The sequence below is a fragment of the Camellia sinensis genome, chromosome 3 (assembly GCF_055761805.1).
Source record: "Camellia sinensis isolate YWXY chromosome 3, ASM5576180v1, whole genome shotgun sequence".
In the NCBI taxonomy this organism is placed as follows: Eukaryota; Viridiplantae; Streptophyta; class Magnoliopsida; order Ericales; family Theaceae; genus Camellia; species Camellia sinensis.
The window spans coordinates 95,315,071-95,341,389 of NC_138963.1; the positions used below are offsets into that span (position 1 = coordinate 95,315,071).

The window sequence follows — 26,319 nt, forward strand, 5'->3', positions numbered from 1 at the left end:
CCCTTAGTGAACTTCCACCACTGACCCGCATCCCCCTTCAGCTGGAAAGATGCCAAGGTCACTTTCAATCTCTCGTCTTCGATGCCAAGCATCTCAAACGTCTTCGTTGTCTGTTCGAGCCATTCATCTGCCTTAAGCGGCTCTTTAGGATCACCCACAAATTCATCCGGATTAGACCGGAAGAACTCCCTCTTCAGAAATGAAGGTCCTGCATCCGCAACAACAACCCGAGCTTGATTCTCAACTCTGAGAATGCCTACTGACTCCCTGAATGCCCCTGCTATCTCTCGGGCTAGAGCACCCATAGCCTGCTGGCCTACTGGCTCGGCCACATTGGCCTGGCCAATTCCCTCCTGAACTGTCGGAATCTCCTCTGGCACAGGCACCTCCTGCCTACCCGGCCTACCACGCCTACCGCGTCCTCGTCCTCGTCCTGACATCCTAATAAAGGAAAACAAAGACGTTAGCACATTAATAAATGTGCCGAAACTAAACACTCGCGTCCTAAAGCATTGGACAACAATAATTCAATCCACGTAAGCACATAATCACATAAACACCTACGAATTTCATTCCTGGATGATGATAGTCCCGAAGCGTTACTATAGTTCCGGTTGGAAGCAGTATTGATCAAGTGCCTTTCCAACAAGACTACTAGAAACTCAAGGGTCCAATCAACATTCTAGGAACTACATTTCATACCCACATAATCACATAAACAAGTTATCATGTAAGCATATAACAGCATATAACATTACACTAAGTCTCTATCAAACGAGACGAACCCATTGTGATGCTAATCACTTCCCACGTACCCAAAGTATTCAAACCCGGTACGCTCTGATACCAAGTTGTCACGCCCTCAAAATAAACCCATAATATATATATCATTGACATGCAAGATTAAAAGAAAGCAATTTATTATCTCAATCATCAGAGTACTACTAAATGAAAACATTACATGTAACATCAAATTAAATGCCCTACAGGCTTACATCTTTCCAAACCAACACTTGGACACAAAAGTATGAGTTCTAACTCATACTACAAATAAAGCCCTAGGCTTGAGTGTTTACATGTACAAACAAATAAAAACAAATAACTGAAAATAGTCTTCATAATCCGAGTCCTTCTAAGCTAAGTTCTTGGAGGTAGCTTATCACCTGAACCTGAAAATGATGATCCCATATAGGGTGAGCCACAGCCCAGTAGAAATATACTAAACCAAATATAAGCAATGAATAAAGCAATAGCATTCAATAGATGATTAACCTAGATAATCAATTATATCATTAAACTGTCTCATGACACTAATGTCTAACACACGTTTTACTTTCCAACATTAACAATAGGGCTCAGAACCTGGCCAAACTTACAACAGTGAACTATATATATATATATATATCATATTCACATTCTTCCAATGTCTACCAACAAATGAGACTCAGGCTCAAATTAAAACACTTCATACTTCCAGTTTGATACACATTTTAGTGTTGTATCAATAAAAACACTTCAATATAAATAAGCACACATAAAAGTGATGCTAATGGCGTCCATCCCCTATCTCCTCGCAAACAAAATCCGGTTTAGAGGTCCATCCCCTATCTTCCCCTAAACCGTGGAGTACATCCCCTATCTCCTCCCACACAAAACAATGTATGTAAACAAATAACATATACAACACACAATCAATACACATAATGTCTGTATTAATGCAACAGTCAAAATTGATGACTTAATCAATGATTAGTTTTAGTTATCCCTATTCCACATGCAGTGTCTACAACAATCACGACTATCCTCCACCGATAGCCCAAAACAGTTATTTCTAGACTTGGAAATAAATAACTCAACAATTAAATGGACGAGTGATTTAAATTAACCAACTACCCCATTTAATTAATAGATTGCTCAAACTCATGAATTTAACTAGTTTCCCCAATGTTCCTTAAATTAAATATACAATTCAATTTATTTAAAGAACTAGGGTTTTTCCCAAAATTACCAAAATACCCCCAACCTATTAAAATGCCAGAACTTAGAACAAAACATATACATTGGAGTAGGAAATCCCTACCTCGAAGAAAATAACCCGAATGGAGAAGACAGAGATGAAGACCCAAATTCCAATGTGCTCCAAATCACCAAACGTTCAGATTAAATAGAAGCCCTCGACTCACTCTATCTTTTTAATAAAGGATCTAAGGTAGAAACTCACTCTAAGTAGATCAATCCTAAGAGAGATGGTGTGTAGAGGGAGAGAGAACTCGTACCTAGGGTTTTGGAATATGAAAGTGGATCAAAAAACTGATCTGAAACACGCTGCTGCCTATTTAAACCTGACAGACTCGCTCGAGCGAAGACTTGGTCGCTCGAGCGACCAGACACACGAAAACCTCGCTCGAGCAAAGAAAAGCTCGCTCGAGCCAAAAATGCAATGCTTCAGGTCTGCAACCCAGTAGCACGCTCGAGCGACAGAAAGCTCGCTCGAGCGAGGAACTTGAAAACAAACACCTCGCTCGCTCGAGCGAAGAAAATCTCGCTCGAGTGAATAAGCACTGCCCTCAGGTCTATACTAGACGCAAACTCTCGCTCGAGCGAAGCAAAGCTGGATCGAGCCAGAAGACACAAAATACAACCCTGGCTCGAGCGACCAAGCCCTGGCTCGAGCGACCAACCCAAAAACTGGACAGCAACACTTGGTTTACAAACCCAACCAACCTGAAACAAACCTGCCCAACACATCCTATAACTCCAAATGAGAAAATAAAGGACGACGACAACAATTATACAATGACAGAATAAACGGAACCTAAGTCCGAATACAATAACCAAATGGGAAAAGACCGGGGTCGCTATAGTATCTAACCTTAGTGCTTTATTAAAAAGATAGAGCGAGTCAAGGGCTTTCATTCAATCTGAACGTTTGGTGGTTTGGAGCACTTTGGAATTTGGGTCTTCATCTTCGTCTTCTCCATTCGGGTTATTTTCTTCGAGGTAGGGATTTCCTACTCCATTTTATAAGTTTTGTTCTAAGTTTTGGTATTTTGATATGTTGGGAGTACTTTGGTAATTTTGGGAAAAACCCTAGTTGTATTAATAAATTAATTTGTTTAATTAATTTAAGGAAATCGGGGAATTTGGTTAAATTCATGAAATTGAGGAATTCATTGATTAAATGGCGTAGTTGGATAATTTAAATCACTCGCCTATTGAATTGTTGATATATTTATTTCCAGTCTAGAAATAACTGTTTTGGGCTATCGGTGGAGGATAGTCGTGTTTGTTGTAGACATTGCATGTGGATTAGGAAAAATTGAAACTAATCTATTTGTTTAAGTAATAAATTTAGACTATTGAATTAATACAGAAAATACATGTATTGATTGAGCATTGCATATGCATATTGTTTGGGAGGAGATAGGGGATGTACTCCACAGTTTAGGGGAAGATAGGGGATGGACCTCTAAACCGGATTTTGTTTGGGAGGAGATAGGGGATGGACTCCATTAGCATCACTATTATGTGTGCTTATTATATTGAAGTGTTTTTTTTTACATGTTATTGATACAACACTACAATGTGTATCAAACGGGAAGTATGAAGTGTTTTGATATGAGCCTGAGTCTCATCTGTGTTGTTGACATTGGAAGTAATGTGAATATGATATATAGTTCACTGTTGTAAGTTTGGCCAGGTTCTGAGCCATATTGATAATAATGGGAATTGAAACATGTCATTGACATTAGTGTCATGAGACTGTATTAAGTTATAATTGATTATCTTGGTTAACCATCTATTGAATGCTATTGCTTTATTCAATGCTTATATTTGGTTTAGTATATTTCTACTGGGCTGTGGCTCACCCTATATGGGAACATCATTTTCAGGTTCAGGTGATAAGCTACTTCCAAGGACTTAGCTTGGAAGGATTTGACTTTTGGATTTTGAAGACTATCTTCAGTTAGTTGTTTAGATTTGATAGTACATGTAAACATTCAAGCCTAGGGCTTTACTTGTATTTGAGTTAGAACTCATATTTTTGTGTCCAAGTGTTGGCTTGGAAAGATGTAAGCCTATAGGGCATTTAATTTGATGTTACATGTAATGCTTTTATTTAGAAATACTCTGATGAATGAGATAATGAATTGTTTTCTTTAAATATTACATGCCAGTGATAAATATGTAATGGGTTTATTTTGAGGGCGTTACAACTTGGTATCAGAGCGTACCGGGTTTGAATACTTTGGGTACGTGGGAAGTGATTAGTATCACAATGGGTTCGTCTCGTTTGATAGAGACTTAGTGAAATGATATATGCTTATATGATAACATGTTTATGTGGTTATGTGTGTATGGGACGTAGTTTCTAGGATGTTAATTGGACCCTTGAGTTTCTAGTAGTCTTGTTGGAAAGGCACTTGATCAATGCTGCTTCCAACCAGAACTATAGTAACGCTTCGGGACTATTATCATCCAGGAATGAAATTCGTAGGTGCTTATGTGATTATGTGCTTATGTGGAATGAATTATAGTTGTCCAATGCATTAAGACGCAAGTGTTTAGCTTCGGCACATTTATTAATGTGCTAACGTCTTTGTTTCCTTTATTAGGATGTCAGGGCGAGGACGTGGATGCGGTAGGCGTGGTAGGCCGGGTAGGCAGGAGGTGCCTGTGCCAGAGGGGATTCCGGCAGTTCAGGAGGGAATTGGCCAGGCCAATGTGGCCGAGCCAGTAGGCCAGCAGGCTATGGGCGCTCTAGCCCGAGAGATAGCAGGGGCATTCAGGGAGTCAGTAGGCATTCTCAGAGCTGAGAATCAAGCGCGGGTTGTTGTTGCGGATGCAGGACTGTAGACACCCCATTTTTGACCGTCCTCAAGACTTGGACGTCACTGTTTGAACACTCGGTGATTATCCTTGTTTGTGTTCGTTTGGAGTTCCCGGAGGCCTCGGCTCGCGCGCCTTGTCTCAGGATCTCCGAACTTGACCGTTTAGTGTCTGGTTTTGCACCAAACACTTGCATCTTGCCTTTGAGAGGCAGGGTGGGGCTTGTAGACCATCCCCACCCATCACCGGCAGTGGCTAGATGCCACCGGCTGGTTTTTGCTGCCACCGGCAATATAGTTTGCCGGTCGGCACTATTTGTTGCCGGTCAGCACTTTTTTGTGCCGGTCGGCACTTTGTTTGGCCAAGATGGCATTTTTTGCCGGCCGATTGCTGTTCATCTGCTTTTGCAGATATTTTTTGGACAGCGTTATAACTTTTGCTCCCCTCCATACACGTGTATGGAGGGATCTCCCTCTTGCAAAGCTTGTCTTGTAAGCTTTACAAGAGGCTTATAGAGAGGACTCTCTCTAAGGAAAAGAAAGAGGGCTTTAGACATTTTTGAGAGAGAAAAGACAGAGGAGAGCTCTGGTTTTCTAGGGTTAGGGTTAGATACACTCACCTATCTCTCTTTCTCTTCCATTTTGTTCACTAGGTGTTTTGTGCCTTACTATTGCACACAAACACCTAGTGTTTCACCTTCCTCTAGGAGCTGAGGTTCTAAAGAGTGTGTTTTGAAGTTTTGGTCTTGGATTCAAGCTCAAGGAGGCCATTGGAGCATCTTTGTTGAAGAAGGCTACAAGGGTGAGAAACTAGTCCCTTTTTCCCCCTTTTTTGCATTGATTTTTCATCTATCTTAGAGCTGTTTTTGTGATTATTGTATAACATAAAAAAGTTCTATTTTTAAGCCCTCTTTATTGTTTATTAAGAGTGTTTTGTTGTTTGAGGGTTGTTGACCACCCTTAGGCCTCAAAAGGCCTCATTTTGAGCCATTTTGTGCTAGCTCCGGGATTTTGGTGTTGAGGTCTCTTCACCACTGAAATCTTGAGGGATTTCAGTGGTGAAGATGATGCTTTGAAGTCCCAAGAAGGAGAGGGCCACCCCCTCTCCTTGTTGTCCTTGAAAAGGGCACATTTTGGCCTCTTAAAGAAGCCTATGCTTGAGTGTGTGTTGAGCATGTTTGGTATGTTTTTCATACTTATATATCCATGATATAACATGATTTCAAGTTGGTTTTGGAACCTCATGCATGCTTAGCATAGTTGCCTTGTAATGCCATATTTGTGCCTTAACATGTCTAGGTTGTTAGCCTTTGTTGGAGCATGTTTTAGGCTTGTATTTGTGAAGATTATATGCTTATTTTGCCATGTTTTAGATCTGTCCATAGTCGTTTGGGTCGATTTTAGCATGCATTTTATGGCTCCTTTGCATTTGGGCTTGTTGGCCTTGAGTATGTGCATGTGTAGCATGCCATCTTTGCATTGTTTTGGTGATTTGGGATCATTCTATATGTCATTTCAGTCCCATTTCCATGCTTGTTTGATTGCCTTGCATGCCTCTTTAATGCTTTGAAAGCATATGTTGCAATGCTCCATGTTTTGGTGCCTTTGCATGCCTTTGTCTTTGAGCCATCTAGACGCCATCTAAGTGGTCTTTTGGGCCTCATGTTATGAGCTAAAAACCTGTTTTAGGTTGTTCAATGCATGCCATGTTTGTTGTGATAAACATGCTTCAAAGCTTCATGACTTGCTTCAAGTGCTTAGACCATGCTTACATGCATTTGCTTGTCTTGCTTAATATGATTTGGCATCATTTTATGACATGATTTCAATGCTTAGGTTGCATGCTAGTTGCTCTCGTTTGTCCCTTTTAAGTGTGCTTGAGGGTTGTTTAAATTGTGCCCAAGTGTAGGCCTTCCATCATGTGTATGTGTGCATGTGTTTTGGCTTCTTGTTTTGGTCATTATGGCCACTGTTTTAGGCCTTATTAGAGCTGCCTAATTCATGTATAAGTCCATCTTGCAATCCATTTGCATTGCCCTATGTATGCTTGCATGATTGCATAAGTGCATTGCCATGTCATGTTGCATTCCTAGCTTGTATGCCTAGGTTGCATTGCATTTTGCATGCATGCCTTGTTCCTTGAATTGGTGATAGGAATTGGGCCTAATTTGTTTGATTGGTTTGCATGCATTTGAAACCAAAGTTGCATACTTGGTTCCTTGGGCCATCATGCATGGAAATGCGTGATTGGTGGTCCGAGAACCGAGGCACATGTCCCTTTGAGTCATCACAATGATAAGAGACATGGTTAGTGCATACATGTCTTGAAGTATGCTGTCATGCCTTGTTTTGCCCTCTGTTGCTGTGAGTTGCAGGTTCTGCAGGAATACTCTGCCGACCGGCAGTGTAATGTGCCGACCGGCACAATTTTCTCTGCCGACAGGCCCTATTTTGTGCCGATGGCCATACTACACTGCCGGTGGAAGTTTCATTCAGCCGGTGATGATCCCCTCTGTCCAAGGATGCAGTCCTGAAGCTTTGACAGCCTCCAGAGGAGGAAAGGAAGGAAAACAGAGGCAGCTTGCGCATGGTGGCACGCTTCCCGAGGCATTTTTCTACTTTAATTAATTAGTTAATTTGTTAATTAGTTAATTTGTAATATTAATTAGCTTGTGTAGTTAATTAATTTGTAATATTTATTTGGTCCCTCCGAGCGAGGGCAAATCTGTAATAAGTGTGCGTGAGTGTGTGTATGTCTTCCAACCTCACGTCTTTCTTCCCTTTTATTTACCTACTTTGATGGTTAGTAATAGGGCACGTCTAATTTAGCATACCTTATGCTGTGCATGTGTGCATCCATGCATTTGTATTGCATGCATTAGGCTCGGTACATCACGCTAATTGCATCAATACTTCAAATTCTCAAACCGAATATGTGATAACTGTGCATTTTCACATGACATGTTTAGGATAGCCGAGCTTATTCTAGTAACATTTTGTATGCGATGCATTAGGCACTTCACATGGACTTGGATCATGCATGTTTGCTAACAAGTTCTCTGTTTTGGCACGGAGTACTAGGTAAGCTTTTATGCTTTAGCATCTCGCATGCGTGTGAATGTTGCCATGACAGTATGCTTGCCATGTGGCTAGATGCTTATGTGTTAAACTGTTTTGAATGCCTGTGGGTGAAGGTTGGATTGTTTGAGTTGGAAGAACTCATTGAAATCCGTATTTTAGCCTACTTGCGAGTAGCAAATTCCAAAGCATTTTTCAAAACAAACGGATATGCAATGTTTATTTCCAAATTAGGCAATCTAGTCTATACTTGTTTGCTGCGCGCATAACATAGTAATTCTAGGCTAATAAATGGAATAAGAACACATAAAGTTTTCAAAAACGAATATCACGGTTAGTAGAGGCCGGTCTTCGGACCGGGCGAAAGGGGGTGCTCATAGCTGACCTTCCCCGATCGTACCCAAGCTCCCGAGCCGAGACAACTCCGGTGATGACGGACATGTGGCCTTCGGCACCGAGTCAGGGTTTCCTAAATTCCCCCATTTCAAAATATTTAGGTGGCGACTCTGTATCTGGCAAAGCAGTCCATGTTTGGCACTACTTTTTGAAAAATCTGTTTTCTCAAACGATTTGCCAGATTTGGACTCTTTGGTTCAGATTAAGAACCGTGACACAAATCGAGTCCGAACTGTAGCGCGAGGCCGACGCGGGCGCCGTCTACAAGGACCTTCCTTTCTGAAGAGGGAGTTCTTCCGGTCTAACCCGGATGAATTTGTGGGTGATCCTAAAGAGCCACTTAAGGCAGATGAATGGCTCGAACAGACAACGAAGACGTTTGAGATGCTTGGCATCGAAGACGAGGGGTTGAAAGTGACCTTGGCATCTTTCCAGCTGAAGGGGGATGCGGGTCAGTGGTGGAAGTTCACTAAGGGCTGTATAGGAGGTACATGGGAGGCTTTTGTGAATGCTTTCCAGGAGAGGTTCTTATCTCCAGCAGTTAGGGAGAAGCTGAGAGACCAGTTCTGCCAGCTTAAGCAGTCGGGTTCTTTAGTGGCCGAGTTTGAGGCTGCATTTACTAGCTTGTCCAGGTTTGCACCTGAGTTGGTGGCATCTGAGGAACGGCGTTGTATCGAGTTTGAGAAGAAGTTGAGGCGTGGCCTCAAGCTGCGAGTTGGGGGAACTATGATTCGGGATTATGGGCGTATGGTTGATGCTGCAGCCCACATGGAAATCATGATGCAGGAGGAGGAGGAAGGACAGAAGGGCTCCAAGAAGAGTCAGGATGGTTAGAGTGATGGTAGGAGACAAAAGGGTCACTACTACAAAAATGGTTAAAGATCACACTTTGACAAAAAAAAAGATCTCACTTTTATTGGAAGTGTGATAAAAAACATTAGATTGATATTTTAATCACACTTAATTTAATTGAGTGTGATAATATTTATTTTTTATGTCACTTTTCAATTAAGTGTGATTATATATATATTTTTTTAATCACACTTTCTAATTAAAGTGTGATTATATATACACTTCTACTTTTTAATCACACTTTTTAAACAAATGTGATTATATTTATATTTTTTAATCACACATTCTAATTAAAGTGTGATTATTTATATATATTTTTAATCACACCTTCTAATTAAAGTGTGATTATATATACACTTTTACTTTTTAATCACACTTTTTAAACAAGTGTGATTATATATATATATATATTTTTAATCACACATTCTAATTAAAGTGTGATTATATATATATTTTTTAATCACACCTTCTAATTAAAGTGTGATTATATATACACTACTACTTTTTAATCACACTTTTTAAATAAGTGTGATTATATATATATTTTTTAATCACACATTCTAATTAAAGTGTGATTATTTATATATTTTTTAATCACACTTTCTAATTAAAGTGTGATTATATATACACTACTACTTTTTAATCACACTTTTTAAATAAGTGTGATTATATATATATTTTTTAATCACACATTCTAATTAAAGTGTGATTATTTATATATTTTTTAATCACACTTTCTAATTAAAGTGTGATTGTATATACACTACTACTTTTTAATCACACTTTTTAAATAAGTGTGATTATATATATATTTTTTAATCACACATTCTAATTAAAGTGTGATTATTTATATACTTTTTAATCACACTTTCTAATTAAAGTGTGATTATATATACACTACTACTTTTTAATCACACTTTTTAAATAAGTGTGATTATATATATATATATATATATATATTTTAATCACACATTCTAATTAAAGTATGATTATTTATATATATATTTTTAATCACACATTCTAATTAAAGTGTGATTATATATACATTATTACTTTTTAATCACACTTTTAAATAAATGTGATTATTTATATATTTTTTAATCACACATTCTAATTAAAGCGTGATTATTTATATATTTTTTAATCACACAATGTAATTAAAATGTGATTATATATAAATTATTACTTTTTAATCTCACTTTTTAAATAAGTGTGATTATATATATATATATATATATTTAATTACACTTCCTAAATAGGTGTGGTTGTATAAAATATTTCAAATTGATTTTTACATAAAATATACAATTCTCAAATTTTTAATCACCCTTAATATGATTGAGTGGGATAATATTTATTTTTTATGTCACTTTCTAATTAAGTGTGATTATATATATATATATATATGGTAAATTACACTGACACCCCCTAAGGTTTATGTTTATTACAGTTCTCCCTTCACGTTTTGGAAATTACATCTCCCTCCCTGAGGTTTAAAGTTTCATTACAGATTCCCCCTTAGCAATTTAATTTTTTTAAATACTAATTTTTTCCTTACTGGGTAAATTACATTGACACCCCTTACATTTTAGAAATTACAATCCCCTCCCTAAGGTTTAAAGTAGCATTACCAATTGCCCCGTCGGTTAGTATTAGTTGGAAAAAAAATTCATTGAAAAAAAATTAATTGGAAAAAAAATTATTTGAAAAAAAATTAATTGAAAAAAAAATTGTTAGTAAAATTTTTAAATTTCCGTTTAAAAACCAACATAAACTTATTTTTTGAATTTACGTTTTTTCCTGAAATTTACAAACTGAGACAACTATTTATAAATCAAAAAAATTATCAAATAAGTTTTTATGACAATTTTTAAAATTTTTGTAAATATAATTGAAAACTGAAAACGAAATGGTTACCAAACAGGCTTCAGATGGTAAAAATGTCGTAAAATGAACAAATAATTAAATAAGTTACCAACATAAGAAACGACTTATCAAAAGATTCTTAGGCTATGTATGGTTTGAATTTTGGAAAAAAAAATTAAAAATTAAAAATTAATTTGGTTAAGAAATAAAAAATAAAAAATAATTATCATTTTTAAATAATTTTTATCTTTCGAGTGGTTAGAAATAATTTTTTACAAATTAAATTGAAACAGCTATACATATGTATATAACCTGCCCAAAAGTTAAAATGATAATTATTTTTTACCCTTAAATGATAATTATTTTTTAGTTTTTATTTCTTAACCAAATTAATTTTTAATTTTTAAATTTTTTTTCTAAAAATCAAACCATATATGGCCTAAGAATCTTTTGATAAGTCAATTCTTACGTTGGTAACTTATTTAATTATTTGTTAATTTTTACAACATTTTTACCATCTAAAGCCTGTTTGCTAAGGTGTCATTTGGTAACACTTACGTTTTCAGTTTTCTGTTTATATTTACAAAAATTTTAAAAACTCAAATAAAAACTTGTTTGGTAAATTTTTGATTTATAAATCAGTGGTCTCAGTTTATAAATTTGGCCAAAATATGTAAACTCAAAAACTGTGTTTTCGTTTTGAGTTTTGAGTTTTTTTTTTTTTTTTTACCACCCAACACTAGCCACCACCCGCCACCATTTTCCACCACCTTCTTCCGCCACCACCACCCATCCCCCTACCACCTGCCACCACCACTCGCCACCACCACCCACCTGCCAGCCACCACCACCCACCTGCCACCAACTCGCCACCACCACCCACCTACCATCTACCCGCCACCCGCCACAACCATCCACTGTCCGGCATCTACCGGTTACCATCACTCAGTACCCATCTACCACCACCATCCACCACCCGCCACCACCAGCCACCCACCACCACCACCCGACCAACCCTAAATAGGTGTGATTGTATAAAATATTTCAATTTGATTTTTATATAAAATATACAATTCCCAAATCCACGCCTCTATTCTACCCGTGAATAATAGAGACGACTCACTACTAGAAAAGGAGGCTTTAGACACGAAACATTTTCACCCATTTTTTCATCTTCCTATTTCTCTGTCTCCGTCTCTCTTCTCTCTCTCTCACTCATCACTCTTCTCTGTCTGTCTGTCTCTCTCTTTCTCTCTGTGTCTCTGTCTCTCTTACTTTTCTCTCTCTCACTCATCACTTTTCTCTGTCTGTCTGTCTCTCTCTTTCTCTCTGTGTCTGTCTCTCTTATTTTTCTCTCTCTCACTCGTCACTCTTCTCTGTCTGTCTGTCTGTCTGTCTGTCTGTCTCTCTTTCTCTCTGTCTCTCGTCCATCTCTCTTCTGTCTATCTCTCTCATCTCTCTTCTTTCTCTGTCTCTCTTCTCTATATCTCTTACTCATCTCTCTCTGTCTCTCTCTCGTTTATCTCTTTTCGTTCTTTTTTTCTCTCTTTCTCTCTTTGTCTATATCTTTTCACCTATTTTTTCATCTTCCTCTCTCTCTTCTCTTTCTCTCTCTCACTTATCACTCTTTTTTTCTGTTTATCTGTCTCTCCCTCTGTCTCTTTCTCTATCTCTCTATCTCTTTTCTCTATTCGTCTCTCACTCATCTCTCTCTCTCACCACCTATCTTCTCTACCACATTTACCACTATTGCAAATGCCATTCAACTACCACCACTCTTCTCTTTCTCTCTTTCACTCATCACTCTTCTTTCTCTATCTGTTTGTCTATCTGTCTGTTTGTCTGTCTGTCTGTCGTTCATCTTTCTTCCCTCTATCTCTCTCATTTGTCTTCTATCCCTGTCTCTCTCGCTCATCTCTCTTCTCTCTATCTTTCTCACCTCTTTTCTCTATGTTTCTCTCGCTCATCTCTTTTTTTCTCTCTCTCTGTCTCTCTCACTCATCTATCTTCTCTCTATCTCTCTATTTTTCTATTCTCTCTCGTTCATCTCTTTTCGATCTCTTTCTCTCTCTTTTTGTATCGCTCATGATCTCTTGTCTCTCTCTCTTTTTCTGTCTCTCTCTCTCTCTATCTGTCTCTCTCTTTGTTTGCCTGTCTCTCTCCGTCTCTCTCTCTCAGTCATCACTCTTAATAGAAAATAATTTTTATTAAAATATTATCCTTACTTCTACCAAATAAAAAATAATAATAATAATTTTTTATTCATTAAAATAAAAATGAAACAAATAAATTATCAACCTTAATAACAAAAAGAAAAAAAAATTATTATTTATTTATTTATTTTTAAATATTCATTTATGATAAAAATTATTATTATTATTATTTTTTTTTTCTCAATCCGGCTCGCTCGGTTTCTCCTCTTTTTTTTCCAATTCCCAGGCCCTCCAAAATCCCCACTCTCTTATAACCAAAATCCCTAATTTCTACCAAATATCTCTCTCTCTCTCTCTCGCGACTGTGGGCGACAACGGCGTCTACCCAAATCCCCCTCTTCTTTTTCTTTTTCGTTTTCCCGCCGTTTCTAATTCCCCCCTTTCTTTCCCCCCTTTTGTTTCCCCCCTTTTGTGATTTGTTGTGAGAGAATCGCGAATCAAGATCGTTGAGAATGGCCAGTGTTGCTGGGATGATTGGCCGAGGTTGTGGATCTTCTTCGTGGATCCAATTGAAGAATTCGAAGAAGAAGAAAGCGATGAGGAAAAATGACAGGGTTAGGGTTTGTACTGCTTCGTATCCTGCTTCTTCTGCTGTCACCGATCCCTATAGGACATTGAGGATTCAACCAGGTGCTTCTGAATCTGAGGTCAAGAAAGCTTTCAGACAACTTGCTCTCGATGTAATTTCTCTTTCCATTTTCTTTTCAAAATGTTGTTTTTTATATTTTCCTTTTTTGATTAATATCTTCTTCTATAAAATCTGGTTCTGATTGGTCTCCTTTCCTATTAATTTTTTATTTTTTATTTTTAAATTCATTTGAAAAATGTTAGAAACTCAGGATTTAGATCTTAAATTCACCTAATATGACAAGGTAGTAAAGTTGACACTTATTGCAAAAAAAAATTAGATTCTCAAACATTTTTGATTATGCTTAGAATGAGTGGTTTGAAAAAATATCGGATAAAAAATAAATAAAAATTTAATTGCAATTGCATTTGATGCATGTTTCATTTAATGTTATTTTTCATTTATTTGATTTGATTTAATTTTTTTTGATTAATTATTAATGTGGAACCCATTTTATTAATTAATAATTATGTTTGTAATATGATCGAATTTTCAGTATCATCCGGATGTTTGCAGAGGAAACAATTGTGGGGTTCAGTTTCACCACATTAATGAAGCTTATGATGTAAGTTCCCTACTCTTTTTGTCTATGGGCCTTTTATTTTATTTATTTTTAATTATGATAGAGAATTCTCATGGTTCATTCAAGTATTTTATTAATAATTTAAGAGTTTATCTTGTAAGATTTTGCCTTTAGTTGTCAAGAATAGTATGAAAACCTTTATTTGGAGTGGTTGCAACTTACATGGGTGTTGCTTTATTTAAAAGTTGTCAGTCTTGCTTCAGTAACATTAGCATTTGTGGAGATGAACACAACACTAAACAACCAGGTGCAACATTTGAAGTTTTGTCTATTGGTCTTTTATAGTTGTGCTTTTTTACTTCTGGGTTTCTAAGCGAAACCTTTTATATGGGCTGATTGCCTCTAGTCAGAGGATAGTTCACAAGGAACACTAGGACCTTCAAACAAGTTTGACCAAGAGGAAACCAAATCTACTGAGAAGGTAAAAGATATTGCATCATTGAGCATTGACTTATCCTTTCTTTTATATGTATATTTTTCCCATTCTGCTTCTCATTCCCTAATATGCCTTTTAGATTTTTTTTTTCCCAGCCTCAATTTAAATCAATGATTAACTGTCGTAGGATTTATATCTCTCTAGATTGGTTGTTAACATTTTTCTGAACTTAATGGATCTTCATACACTACTTTGCAGCTTGCAGTTTTTGCTCCAAGATTGCTTCTCAAGTGTGATTGCTTACGAATTGTAGATGACTGCCTATGTTCTTTCTTATACTTGGTGTCCGTCTTACACTTTGTTATCATTGTATTTGTCTTCTTCATATTTTTCTTCTGTTAAATAGTATTCTACTGTTTTGAACCAAAACATATTTAAATTCTCTTAATCCTATTCCCCAGATCCTCTTCCACCAATTGTGGTGGTGTAGAATTTTAAAAGATCTTGCATCAAGCAAATTTTGAAGCTTATGGGGCTATTAAGTTTATGCTACTCCGTAGAGTGCATAATGATATTATTTTATATATGGAGATCTATTTTTTAGCTATAAGTTATGATATAAGGTCAATGATCATTTCCATTTTTTGTCTTCTGCCCTCTGATTATGCCAGCCAACTTCTATTTGTCCAAACAGAGGGTTAAGACTGTTTTGCGTATCTTGAAATGGAAAGTTGAATTTTGAAAGAAAAAAAAGACTCTGGTTCCCCTGCTTGATGGCCAAACTTAACTTACGTTGAAAGTACATTAGTGATTCCCCCCCAGACCCTGGATAGTAGCGAATGCACTTGGACTTAATGTTTTAAGATTATATAATCATGCAGTTTTTCCTTGTAAAAAGTCTAGTTGGATTTGTTTTAGTCCTGATGTATTATACCGGGCAGTTTCCCTCCGTTGATGACTGGCATGTTGGAACTATTATTACTCCAATAGTTTATTTTCAATTTTGCTTGCTGACAATTTTTGTATGGGATATATGTTTCACGATGTACTATGTAATAACACAACTTATGGCAAATCTAGTTACTACTTACCATTTTTAGAGGCTCTTTTCTGTCATATAATTTCATCGAACAGAACTTTGTTTAGTCCCTGCCCCTGGTATGATTGATTATGATATGAACATATATTTCTTCTTCTTACAGGTACTTAGTGATCCCAAATGTCGAGGGTGATGGTAGAGACGAATGGGAGATCAGATCGTCCATTGGATATTCATTAGTAGCAAAAAGTCAAGAAACCTGATCTCAAGAAACCTGATATCAATTTCTGGTATCAATTTCTTGTTCTTTCTTGGGGTTTATATGATTAGAAACCTGATCTCGAGAACTCAAAGCTTGTTAGGGTTTTCGCTAATTTCTCTTAGAAATACAAGGATCTGATCTCAAAACTTGTATTTCGTGCTCTATTTGCGTTGAATCGATCTCGGTGTTCCCATGGTTGAAGAAGAAGAGGCCTCTTAGAACTAACAGGTTTGATCTCGAAACCTGTGTTCTGATGGTTCGAGAATGAGAGGTCTCTATCTCTCTCTCTCACTCTCTCATAGTTTGCATATTTGATTTGATATAATCGACCAAATTTTTCTGATAGTTCTTCTTCTAGCTGGAATTATTGCTTCTCAATATTTTTTTGATTTGCTATAGTAGCAGGGACTTTCCAGATTTTTTTATTTTTATTTTTTATTTATTTGCAATGAGATTGGTCCCTCCAGACCTGATCTGTTCTTCCAAAAAGAGTCAAATCCACTCAAGCACCACTTCCTCTTCTTCTTCTACTATTTATTTATTTATTATTATTATTTTTGTGATAGTTGTTTTATGCTATTATTTTTCTCTCACTCTGGTTTTCTCTTTTCTTCTTGGATATTCATTAGTGTAAACTGTTTTTTTTTTCTTTCTTCTTTTGCAGATCGATGTGGTACTTTAACTGGTTTTAGTAATGAGGTACTTATTTGGGTTGCAATTCCAAGTTGTTTCCTTATTCATTGTGTGGAAAACATTGAATGTGCTGGATGATTTCTAGTCTCTCTGATTCATTCTCTTCTCTATTCTTTATGATTTCAATGCAATATACAGTGCAGACATATTCACAACTATATATTAATGGGCTTTGAGGTTTTCTCATCTAATCATCTGATGGAGGGTTTGATTGATTCATATTCTCGTGGGAATTTCATAATTTTTATTGGATTTTGGGATTTGAGTTCCTTTCCATTTTGCTTTCCCTCTATCCAAACAGAGTCTTACTATCCAATAGGCCAATTTGAACACGCATTTATTTATTCTAACATAATTCTCTCATCACATTTCTTTCTTTTCTAGGCCTTTGTTTTTGATTTTCAACCTCAAGATCCTGAAAATATATATGTAGCACTTGCAGTTCTATCTGGCAGAAAAATACAAGGTATGCCCCTTGATGTTTTTAAATTTTTTGTTTCATTTTTCGTTTTGGTATTGATTTTTTATTTATTTATTTATATATATATTCATTTTAGTTGCTAACGTTTAATTATATATATTCAACACAAATAATACTAAAAAATTTAAGTGCAAATGGCATGCTTAACTTAGGAAGTTTATTAAAATAATCAATATTATTATTTATCATCTATCAGTATTATATTCACCCAAAAATCTTTTAGTATTATAAAGCCTTGTCTTTTATTGCCAAAAAAAGGTCAATCTTTGTTAGTGTTTTTAGAAAGATAAAGGTTTTGTTTAGTTTGAATTTAAAAAATTATTTTTTGAAACTTTAAAAAAAAAAAAATAAATTATCACCTCTTGATCCAGGTATGAATTGAAGATTATCTACTCTATTTCATATTTCGATGATTTCAAGTTGCTGCCCTTAATCTTTAGAATTTCCAAATATGCATTGTTGTATTACAATAAATAATATATTCATGGTGCTACTGTTGGTACCTAATAATTTATTAAGGATCGATTTAAATGTTGCATTTGAGATTGTTAATGTTAATTGTTTCTCTAATAATGTACTATGTGCTTATGGAAATTATCTTGGCAACATGTTTCACTTTTTTTTTATGGAAATTATCTTGATGATGATATTAGAAATTCTGTTTCTAACGTGGGTAATCATCAGGGATATAGAAATTACTAAAGTCACGAGAAGTTAATAGACGAAACCTATTATAGATTTCTCCCGAGTGGGAACTTACGTAACCCCCTCAAATATCATCTAATGTTGAAGGGTTCTCTACCGTTGATGTCCAATTTATAGGAGGGTAAACCATAGGAAGATTGAGTTTAATAGGAAGGAGACTTGAGTCAATTTAATGGATAATAACCCCTCTTCTTAGACTTAGAAATTGGTAATGTATCCGTATGCAACAGAACTGATGATTGAAGTGTAAAAACCAGTTTGCTTGAAAATAGGAGATGAATCAAATTTTACATGTGATGTGGTTTCATATAATGTTGAAGGGTTCTCTAGCGAATATCTTTTGATTCCATATGTAAGTGATCAAGTTGGATTATCTTCATTAACTTCACCTGATTGGGATTTGATCTAGCAGTAATGGTTCTAAATTTTTCATTTGTGGTGTGCCTTTCACCTGATTCAATGAGGCCTCTTGAATCTGATGAGTAGTTCATGGATAACGTCTTTATAAGTAGTTCCCCATGCTCATTTTTGTGATAAATTAAGAATTTTAGAGGGACATATTTACTCAGCAATTATGCTGGTATGACTTTGATGTTGAAGTGCAAAATCCTCAAGAGCTGTGTTCTTCAGATAGCAGAGGGGCTGCGGAGTGGGACCGGTAAGGTGTGGTAGGGGTTAACCTGAGACAGTGAACTCGGTTGTGGCGTTGACATCCTTCCCTTGTGATTATCCTCGTCGAGAGCGAGTTCAAGCATTACCTTCTCAAACAAATCATGGTTTTTATTGAATTTAGGTAGAGTAATAACAGTCTTGCAAATTTGCAGAGCACCATCAAATATATTTCAATCACTTTTAAGGGTATAAAAGTAATTCCAGCAATTGGATGGAGAAACTAACATTCACTTTAGTCTAGAGTAGGGGGGTTTGTAGTGTTTTAAAGTTGAGGGGGTTGGTATGCATTTTTGAGACAAAATACTGGGGGTAATCAAATTTTCTGGGGGTAATCATATTATGCACCATAATTTGTGCCAATTAAGCTGTGAATGCACCATTAAATATCGGGTGTTTATGTTGTGAATGCACCATACTTAAGCTGTTGTAATTTTTAATCCAAGCACTATTGCCTTGCTATAAAGCCCTTGCTCTCAGGATGGAAATGGGGTGATGGCTGCCTTCCAAATGATGGTAGGCATTTCTCTAGTTGATACTGGTTAGTTATTTTCGTCTATGATTTGTAGTGTTTCAACTTATAACTTTCGAAAACAGCTAAAAAATAATTGAGATTATGCTGATCATGCTAACCTTTTGCACGTATTTACTATAGAATATTCTTTAATATGTAAAATTTCTGAGTACAAAAGCCATATATAAGCTTCATGGACAGCATAACAATGGGATTTGGAATTGGCCTATCTGGTCGTGGTTGCTACCAGCTTATCACTGAGGTCTGGTTGCCTTTTCTAGCACATATATATATATATATATATATATATTTTTAGATAAAAACACTATTTAAGTTATTAATTTTTACTTGTTTGGGTTTCTTTCAGAGGTCTGTGCTTGCTATGCCAGAAAATGGGATTGGCTTGTTTCCAGATGTGGGCGTTTGCATATATAGCAGCACGAACTCCAGGAAGAGGATCAGTTGGTATGTTTTCTGTTATTTAAAAAGTTCAGTTGGGTTCTATGGAGGGAATTTTTTTTATGATGCTATGTTTTCTTTTGTTTGCACATTGAAGCTTTTTGGTATCACCTTTAAGTATATTGAATTTAATGTTTAAATTCATCAATGAGGGGCGTGATGCTCATTATTTTTTTAGCAAAAGTAAGGTGAAAATGTGATAAATCTGCAATGGGTCTTTTATCATCATCATCAAGGCAGTGACCAATCAGACTGATAAGATGGATTGAAGACTCATCAAAATCCAAATTAGATCAAAGACTCATCATCATGGGATATAATACCCTTGGCCTAATGTAAAAGTGGGATAAGCTGTCAATTCTATATGATATTAAATTATAAAATAGCAAAATAAGAACTTTGTTTGATAGTAGAAATAATAATTAACTGGACGGAGAATTAGTAACTTAAAGTTAAATTGTGATTTGTGTATATTACAGGACCGAAGTTCACAAGATAATGTCAGCATCGTCATTGCTGATTAGGGGAATGCACTTGTATGCATTAAGTTAATTTAATCTAATGTTTTCCATTCTAATCTAATGTGTTAATCTATTGTATTGATATTAACCTTTCTAATTTGGTTCTGGCTGTGACTTTTTGCAAGACAGATTGGCAAAGTTTGCCTCGTCAATTTTTTTTTTTTTTGTTTATAAACTACTATCGGTATTGTGTCATTAGGAATATGGATGTCTTCTCTGCTTTCTTTCTGCATGAGTTTTCAAGCCTGCTAACTTTGTAAATAAATCCTCACTGATTTCCAATATATTGTGTCTAGATATATTCTGTAATTGTACCTGTATCACATCTTATTGATATTAATAAGTGTCTCAGAAGAATCTGAAATGATTGTCATTTTTACATTCATTAAAGTACTGTATCAACTATGCTGCAAGGATATATTTACTTACAATTGCTTTTAGAAATCATTTTACTTTTAGAGTGATTTCTTGCTGATTGAAAAGCAATTAAGATTTGAGGATGCCTGCTAAATTTCAACTCTTTCATGTCCATGTTAGGACACTTTATAGAAATTCTAGTGCCAGTTAAATATTAGCGTGGTATATGCAGAAAAATCAGTTTGGAAACTAGGAAGCCAATTTTCTCTAATGTTCTATGAGATGCAGAGATGTGTGGTAAAACTTTTTGTCAATGAAAGGTGAACTGTGCTAGATGGGTACTCTGTTGACAAAGGTTATGGCGGCGTTTTTTAAATGTCACTATATCCCTACCCAATGGCTAGATTTGAAAATGTATAAATGTCTATGACGGCGTTTCTAAAACGTCGCTAAATGTCATAGTTACTTCCAAAAAGATTAAGATCAACCAGAAATGATTAATGTTCCTATTTTGGTTTGCTGAATTAACTTTTTAGTCTATTCATATGCATCAGTGGTTTCTGGATTAATTTGTGTTTTCTTTTTTCAGGTCAGAAATTGTTTGGAGAGATGCAAAATATGGTCCAAGAATTAAAGAACTTATTTTTTTTAAGTTTTTTCATTTTTTAATATATGTAAGCACAGTTAATTTTTTTTTATTTAATTCTTTTGTATATACTTTTGAATATTTAATTTCCATTTATGAAATATATGATGTTATTCTATTCAATACGTGGTTATGATTCAAAATATAGTATATAGTGTGTATTACGTTCTTCAAATGTGCATACAAAAATAATATTGATTATTTTTCAAATATGTCGAATCTTTTTTTTATCACAGATTTTATTAGTTATTAATCACACTTAAAAGATGTGATCTAAATGTTATTAATCACACTTAAAAGATGTGATGTAAATATTTTTAATCACACTTAAAAGGTGTGATCTAAATGTTATTAATCACACTTTTTAAGTGTGATTAAAAATGACATTTTTTAATCACACTTCCAAAGATCACACTTAAAAGGTGTGATCTAAATATTTTTAATCACACTTAAAAAGTGTGATTAAAAATGACTTTTTTTAAACACACTTCCAAAGATCACACTTAAAAGGTGTGATCAAAATATTTTTAATCACACTTAAAAGGTGTGATCTAAATATTTTTAATCACACTTAAAAGATGTGATCTAAATATTTTTAATCACACTTAAAAGGTGTGATCTAGATGTTATTAAGCACACTTAAAAAGTGTGATTAAAAATGACCCCTTTTAATCACACTCCCAAAGATCACACTTTAATAAAACTTAAAAGGTGTGATTAAATAACATACATCACACAAAAAAAGTGTGATCTTTATCTATTTTTGTAGTAGTGGGTTTTAATCCTCAGCAGTCTCAGGGTAGCTTTTCTAGATCGACTTTTCCTGTGCCGAGTGCAAGTTCGGGGAAAGGCAGTCAGGGAGACATTACCTGTTTCAAGTGTGGCCAGCTGGGCCACAAGTCTCCAGTTTGTCCTCAGAGGGGAGGAGTGCAGAGAGCAGCATCATCTTCGGCTCGATCTCAGAGCCAGAGTCAGGGTAGAGGCCAGCCACTCTCGTGTTATCAGTGTGGTCAGCCAGGGCATATGAAGAGGTATTGCCCGCAATTGGGTGGCACACCTGGTGTATCTGGTTTGAGGCAGATTCAGGGTCAGCAGCCAGCTCAGTCGGGTCAGGCCTCGAGGGCCAATCCGGGGGCTTCATCGTCCCAGTCGGTACAACAATCTTATGCACCCAGGGGTGAGCAAGTTGATCAGAGGTCTTCTGGGCGCGTGTACGCTGTTACCGCGCAGGATCTTGTGCCGGCACCATCAGTTGTGAGAGGTACCTTCTTGTTTTGTAACTCGGTTGCTAGTGTTTTGATTGATACGGGTGCATCTCATTCCTTTGTGTCTGCTGCACTTGCATCTGTTTTGGAGTTGGAGTTAGCGCAGTTAGCATCCCCTATTTGTGTAGTGTCACCTCTTGGGGGTGAATTAATCTTGAAACTAGGTGTCAGGGGTTGTGATATAGAGGTTGCCGATCATAGACTTTCGTTTCCTTTTGTAGTTATGCCCATGAAGGGCTTTGATGTTATCTTGGGTATGGACTGGTTATCGTCATACCGGGCAGTAATTGATTGCTACCGCCAGAGGGTCACTTGTTGTACCGTGAGCGGGGAGTGTTTTCATTTTCTGGGGGACCGGGTTGGTAGTGTTTTGCCACCGGGGTATGATTCGCGAGGGCGAAGTGAGCTTAGTGGTCTACTTGCTAGCTTTGAAAGAGGTGAGTGTAATGAGACTCAGACTGTGTTGCCAAGTGTGGTTTGTGAGTACTCGGACGTCTTTCCCGAGGACCTTGTTGGTTTGCCACCTCACAGAGAGATTGAGTTCTCTATTGACTTAGTACCCGGCACGACGCCGATTTCTATGGCACTTTATCGTTTTGCCCCAGCTGAGTTAGTTGAGTTGAAGATCCAACTCCAGGAGTTGCTAGATAAGGGCTTTATACGTCCTAGTGTTTCGCCATGGGGAGCACCGGTCCTCTTTGTTAAAAAGAAAGGTGGTGCTTTGAGACTTTGTATAGATTACCGGAAATTGAATCGGGCTACGGTTAAGAATAAGTACCCTATGCCTCGTATAGATGATCTGTTCGATCAGTTGAAGGGTTCCTATTGTTTCTCGAAGATAGACTTGAGATCGGGTTATCATCAGTTGAGAGTCAGGGAAGAGGATATTCCGAGGACGGCATTCCGTACGAGGTATGGCCACTATGAGTTTTTGGTGATGCCATTTGGGCTCACCAATACACCGGCAGTATTTATGGATTTGATGAACCGGATATTCTGGGAATTTTTAGATCGTTTTGTAGTCGTCTTCGTGGACGACATCCTTATCTATTCACCTTTTGAGGAGAAGCACAAGGAACACTTGAGAGTGGTGCTTGAGTTACTTAGAGCCCATAAGCTTTATGCTAAGTTTGGGAAGTGTGAGTTCTGGCTAGAAGAGGTCAAGTTCTTAGGCCATGTAGTTTCTGGGGAAGGAGTGTCTGTTGATACATCCAAGACTGAGGCAGTGCAAGATTGGGCACAGCCTAAGAGTGTGTTTGAGATTCGCAGTTTTCTGGGGTTAGCTGGGTATTATCGCCGGTTTGTGAAGGATTTCTCCAGGTTAGCTTCACCTTTGACTAGTTTGACTCGGAAGGGAGTCAAGTTTGTATGGAGTGAGACTTGTGAAAAGTCGTTCCAGGAGTTGAAAGTTAGACTGACCACCGCTCCAGTCTTGATTATTCCGGAGAGGGGGTTGGGTTATGCAGTCTATTGTGACGCCTCACGAGAGGGTCTGGGTTGTGTGTTGATGCAAGAAGGGAAAGTCGTTGCCTATGGCTCACGTCAGTTGAAAATTCACGAGAAGAATTACCCTACGCATGATTTAGAGTTAGCAGCTGTGATATTTGCCTTGAAGATTTGGAGGCATTATCTTTATGATGAGAGGTTCGAGGTATTCTTGGATCATAAAAGTCTGAAATATCTGTTTACACAGAAAGACTTGAACTTAAGGCAAAGGAGGTGGATGGAGTTTATTGAGGATTATGACTTCGAGTTGCATTATCATCCAGGGAAGGCCAATGTGGTGGCCGATGCCCTTAGCAGGAAATCTGTTGGTGACATAGCTTGTATAGCCATCCGGGAATGGGAGATGTTGGGTGCACTTGGGGAGTTCGATTTACTTCTGTGCGAATCCGTTGAGGCTGCAGCCTTGTTTTCTGTTGTTGCACAGCCTACACTTGTGACTCGAGTGTTAGAGGCTCAGGGGGGTGACCTTGAGGTAGAATCCCTCCGTGAGAAGATTTCCGGTGGGAAGGTTGAGAAGGGTTTGACGGTGTATCCCGACCTGAGAGTGAGATACCGAGATCGTCTGTTTGTGCCGGAATCTTGTCGAGAGGAGGTACTCCGAGAGTTTCATCATTCACGCCTTGCGGTGCATCCGGGAGGCACTAAGATGTATCGGGATTTGGGTCGCCAGTTTTGGTGGCGGAGTATGAAGAGAGATGTGGCTGCTTTCGTGTCTAAGAGCCTTACTTGTCAGCAAGTGAAGGCCGAGCATCAGAGGCCAGTGGGTTTGTTACAACCCTTGCCTATTGCCGAGTGGAAGTGGGAGCATGTCACTATGGACTTCGTTGTAGGCCTTCCGAGGACTCAGCGGGGTAGTGACGCCATTTGGGTGGTTGTGGACCGGTTGACTAAGTCAGCGCACTTCATTCCTATGCGCATGAGAGATTCGGTAGACCATCTTGCCGACTTGTATATTCGGGACATAGTGAGATTGCACGGGATCCCAGTGACGATCGTCTCGGATAGAGATCCTCGTTTTACTGCTAGGTTGTGGCAGAGTTTGCAGAGTGCCTTGGGCACTAAGTTGACCTTTAGTACGGCTTATCATCCGCAGACTGACGGGCAGTCCGAGTGTACTATTCAGATCCTTGAGGATATGCTTCAGGGTTGTGTTCTTGACTTTAGTGGGTCGTGGGAGAGGCACTTGCCTTTGGTGGAGTTTGCCTACAATAATAGTTTCCAGTCTAGTATCGGTATGGCACCGTTTGAGGCCTTGTACGGCCGACCGTGTAGGTCTCCAGTTTGTTGGGCCGAGGTGGGGATGCACCTTTGTTGGGTCCAGAGTTGGTGAGGGAAACGACGGAGAAAGTTGAACTTATCCGTAGGAGGCTTGTTACAGCCCAGAGTCATCAGAAATCTTATGCTGACCGTAGGAGGAGACCTTTGGTGTTTGAAGTGGGTGATCATGTCTTTCTGAAAATGTCACCTAGGCGGGGGTTGATGAGGTTTGGGAAGAGTGGGAAGTTATCCCCTCGGTTTATTGGTCCTTTTGAGATCCTTGAGAGGATTGGCGAGGTTGCTTATCGGTTGGCTTTACCGCCGTAGCTGTCCGGAGTTCATGATGTGTTTCATGTGAGTATGCTTCGGAAGTATGAGCCAGATCCATCACATGTATTGGATTGGACTGATTTAGAGGTAGATGAGGATGCCTCGTATGAGGAGAGACCGGTCCGGGTCTTGGATAGGCGGGATCAAGTCTTGCGAGGCAAGACCATTCCTTTGGTAAAAGTTTTGTGGAAATATCAAGGGGTGGAGGAAGCCACTTGGGAACGTGAGTTGGAAGTCCGCGAGAAATATCCGGACATGTTTATCGAGTTGTAATCTTGCATTTAGATTTTGTAATATTATTGAACTTTTGAGTTTTATATATGTCTTAAGTTGTAAAACATTGAGAATGTTTTGGTTAATGGAAATATTTTGGAACTTGTCTCGAAATGGAAGTTTAATGGAACATTGCATATGTTGAATATATTGAAAATTGTTGAAATTGAAAGAGAATTGCATAGTGTTAATGCAGGTGGAAATATATGTTATTTTACATATTGTGAAATGCCTCTTGATAAGAGATGAAATGGTCGGTGTTGGGTCAAGTTGTTTATTTTGAGTTATCATATCGTTGGAATTTGAGAAAAACTTGTTTTCAAAACCTTATGCTTAATTTCGGGGACGAAATTCTTTTAAGGAGGGGAGGTTATAGCGACCCTGGTCTTTTCCCCCTAGATTATTGTATCCGGACTTAGGTTCCGTGGATCCTGTCATTATATATTGGTTGTTGTCGTCCTTTCATCTCTTTGTATTTGAGTTATAGGATGTGTTGGGCAGGTTTGTTACAAGTCGGTTGA

General features: G+C 37.4%; 2 protein-coding genes and 1 long non-coding RNA gene across 7 annotated transcripts in view; all 3 read left to right on the forward strand.

Moving 5' to 3' along the window:
• The window catches only part of LOC145822682 (transcription factor bHLH35-like), a 44,911-nt gene that overhangs the window by 15,412 nt on the left and 3,180 nt on the right, over positions 1–26,319 (forward strand). The window lies entirely within an intron of this gene.
• On the forward strand, positions 13,431–16,154 carry LOC145822681 (chaperone protein dnaJ 8, chloroplastic-like). 5 transcript variants are annotated; one of them, XM_082920414.1, is made up of 6 exons: positions 13,436–13,914; positions 14,359–14,427; positions 14,631–14,692; positions 14,792–14,866; positions 15,080–15,165; positions 16,024–16,154. In XM_082920414.1, exons 3-6 carry the CDS (start codon positions 14,669–14,671, stop codon positions 16,121–16,123), a joined length of 285 nt encoding a protein of 94 aa, XP_082776540.1. In that variant the 5' UTR covers positions 13,436–13,914; positions 14,359–14,427; positions 14,631–14,668; the 3' UTR covers positions 16,124–16,154. The 5 variants fall into 5 exon arrangements, 4 of the variants coding, with proteins under 4 accessions (XP_082776542.1, XP_082776540.1, XP_082776541.1 ...); XM_082920415.1 differs by having other exon boundaries at positions 13,437–13,914; positions 14,379–14,427; XM_082920416.1 differs by having other exon boundaries at positions 13,431–13,914; positions 14,359–14,692.
• On the forward strand, positions 16,257–17,504 carry LOC145822686 (uncharacterized). Its single transcript, XR_014364333.1, has 3 exons — positions 16,257–16,350; positions 16,787–16,821; positions 17,200–17,504. It is a non-coding gene; the product is annotated as an uncharacterized LOC145822686 (long non-coding RNA).

Bases quoted from the DNA above. Each gene is read 5' to 3' on its own strand.
- LOC145822681 (XM_082920413.1), top strand. From the start codon at position 13,687: ATGGCCAGTGTTGCTGGGATGATTGGCCGAGGTTGTGGATCTTCTTCG. The intron at 13,915-14,358 runs GTAATTTCTCTT...TCGAATTTTCAG, and splicing joins TCAGACAACTTGCTCTCGAT to TATCATCCGGATGTTTGCAG. The intron at 14,428-16,023 runs GTAAGTTCCCTA...TTCTTCTTACAG, and splicing joins ACATTAATGAAGCTTATGAT to GTACTTAGTGATCCCAAATG.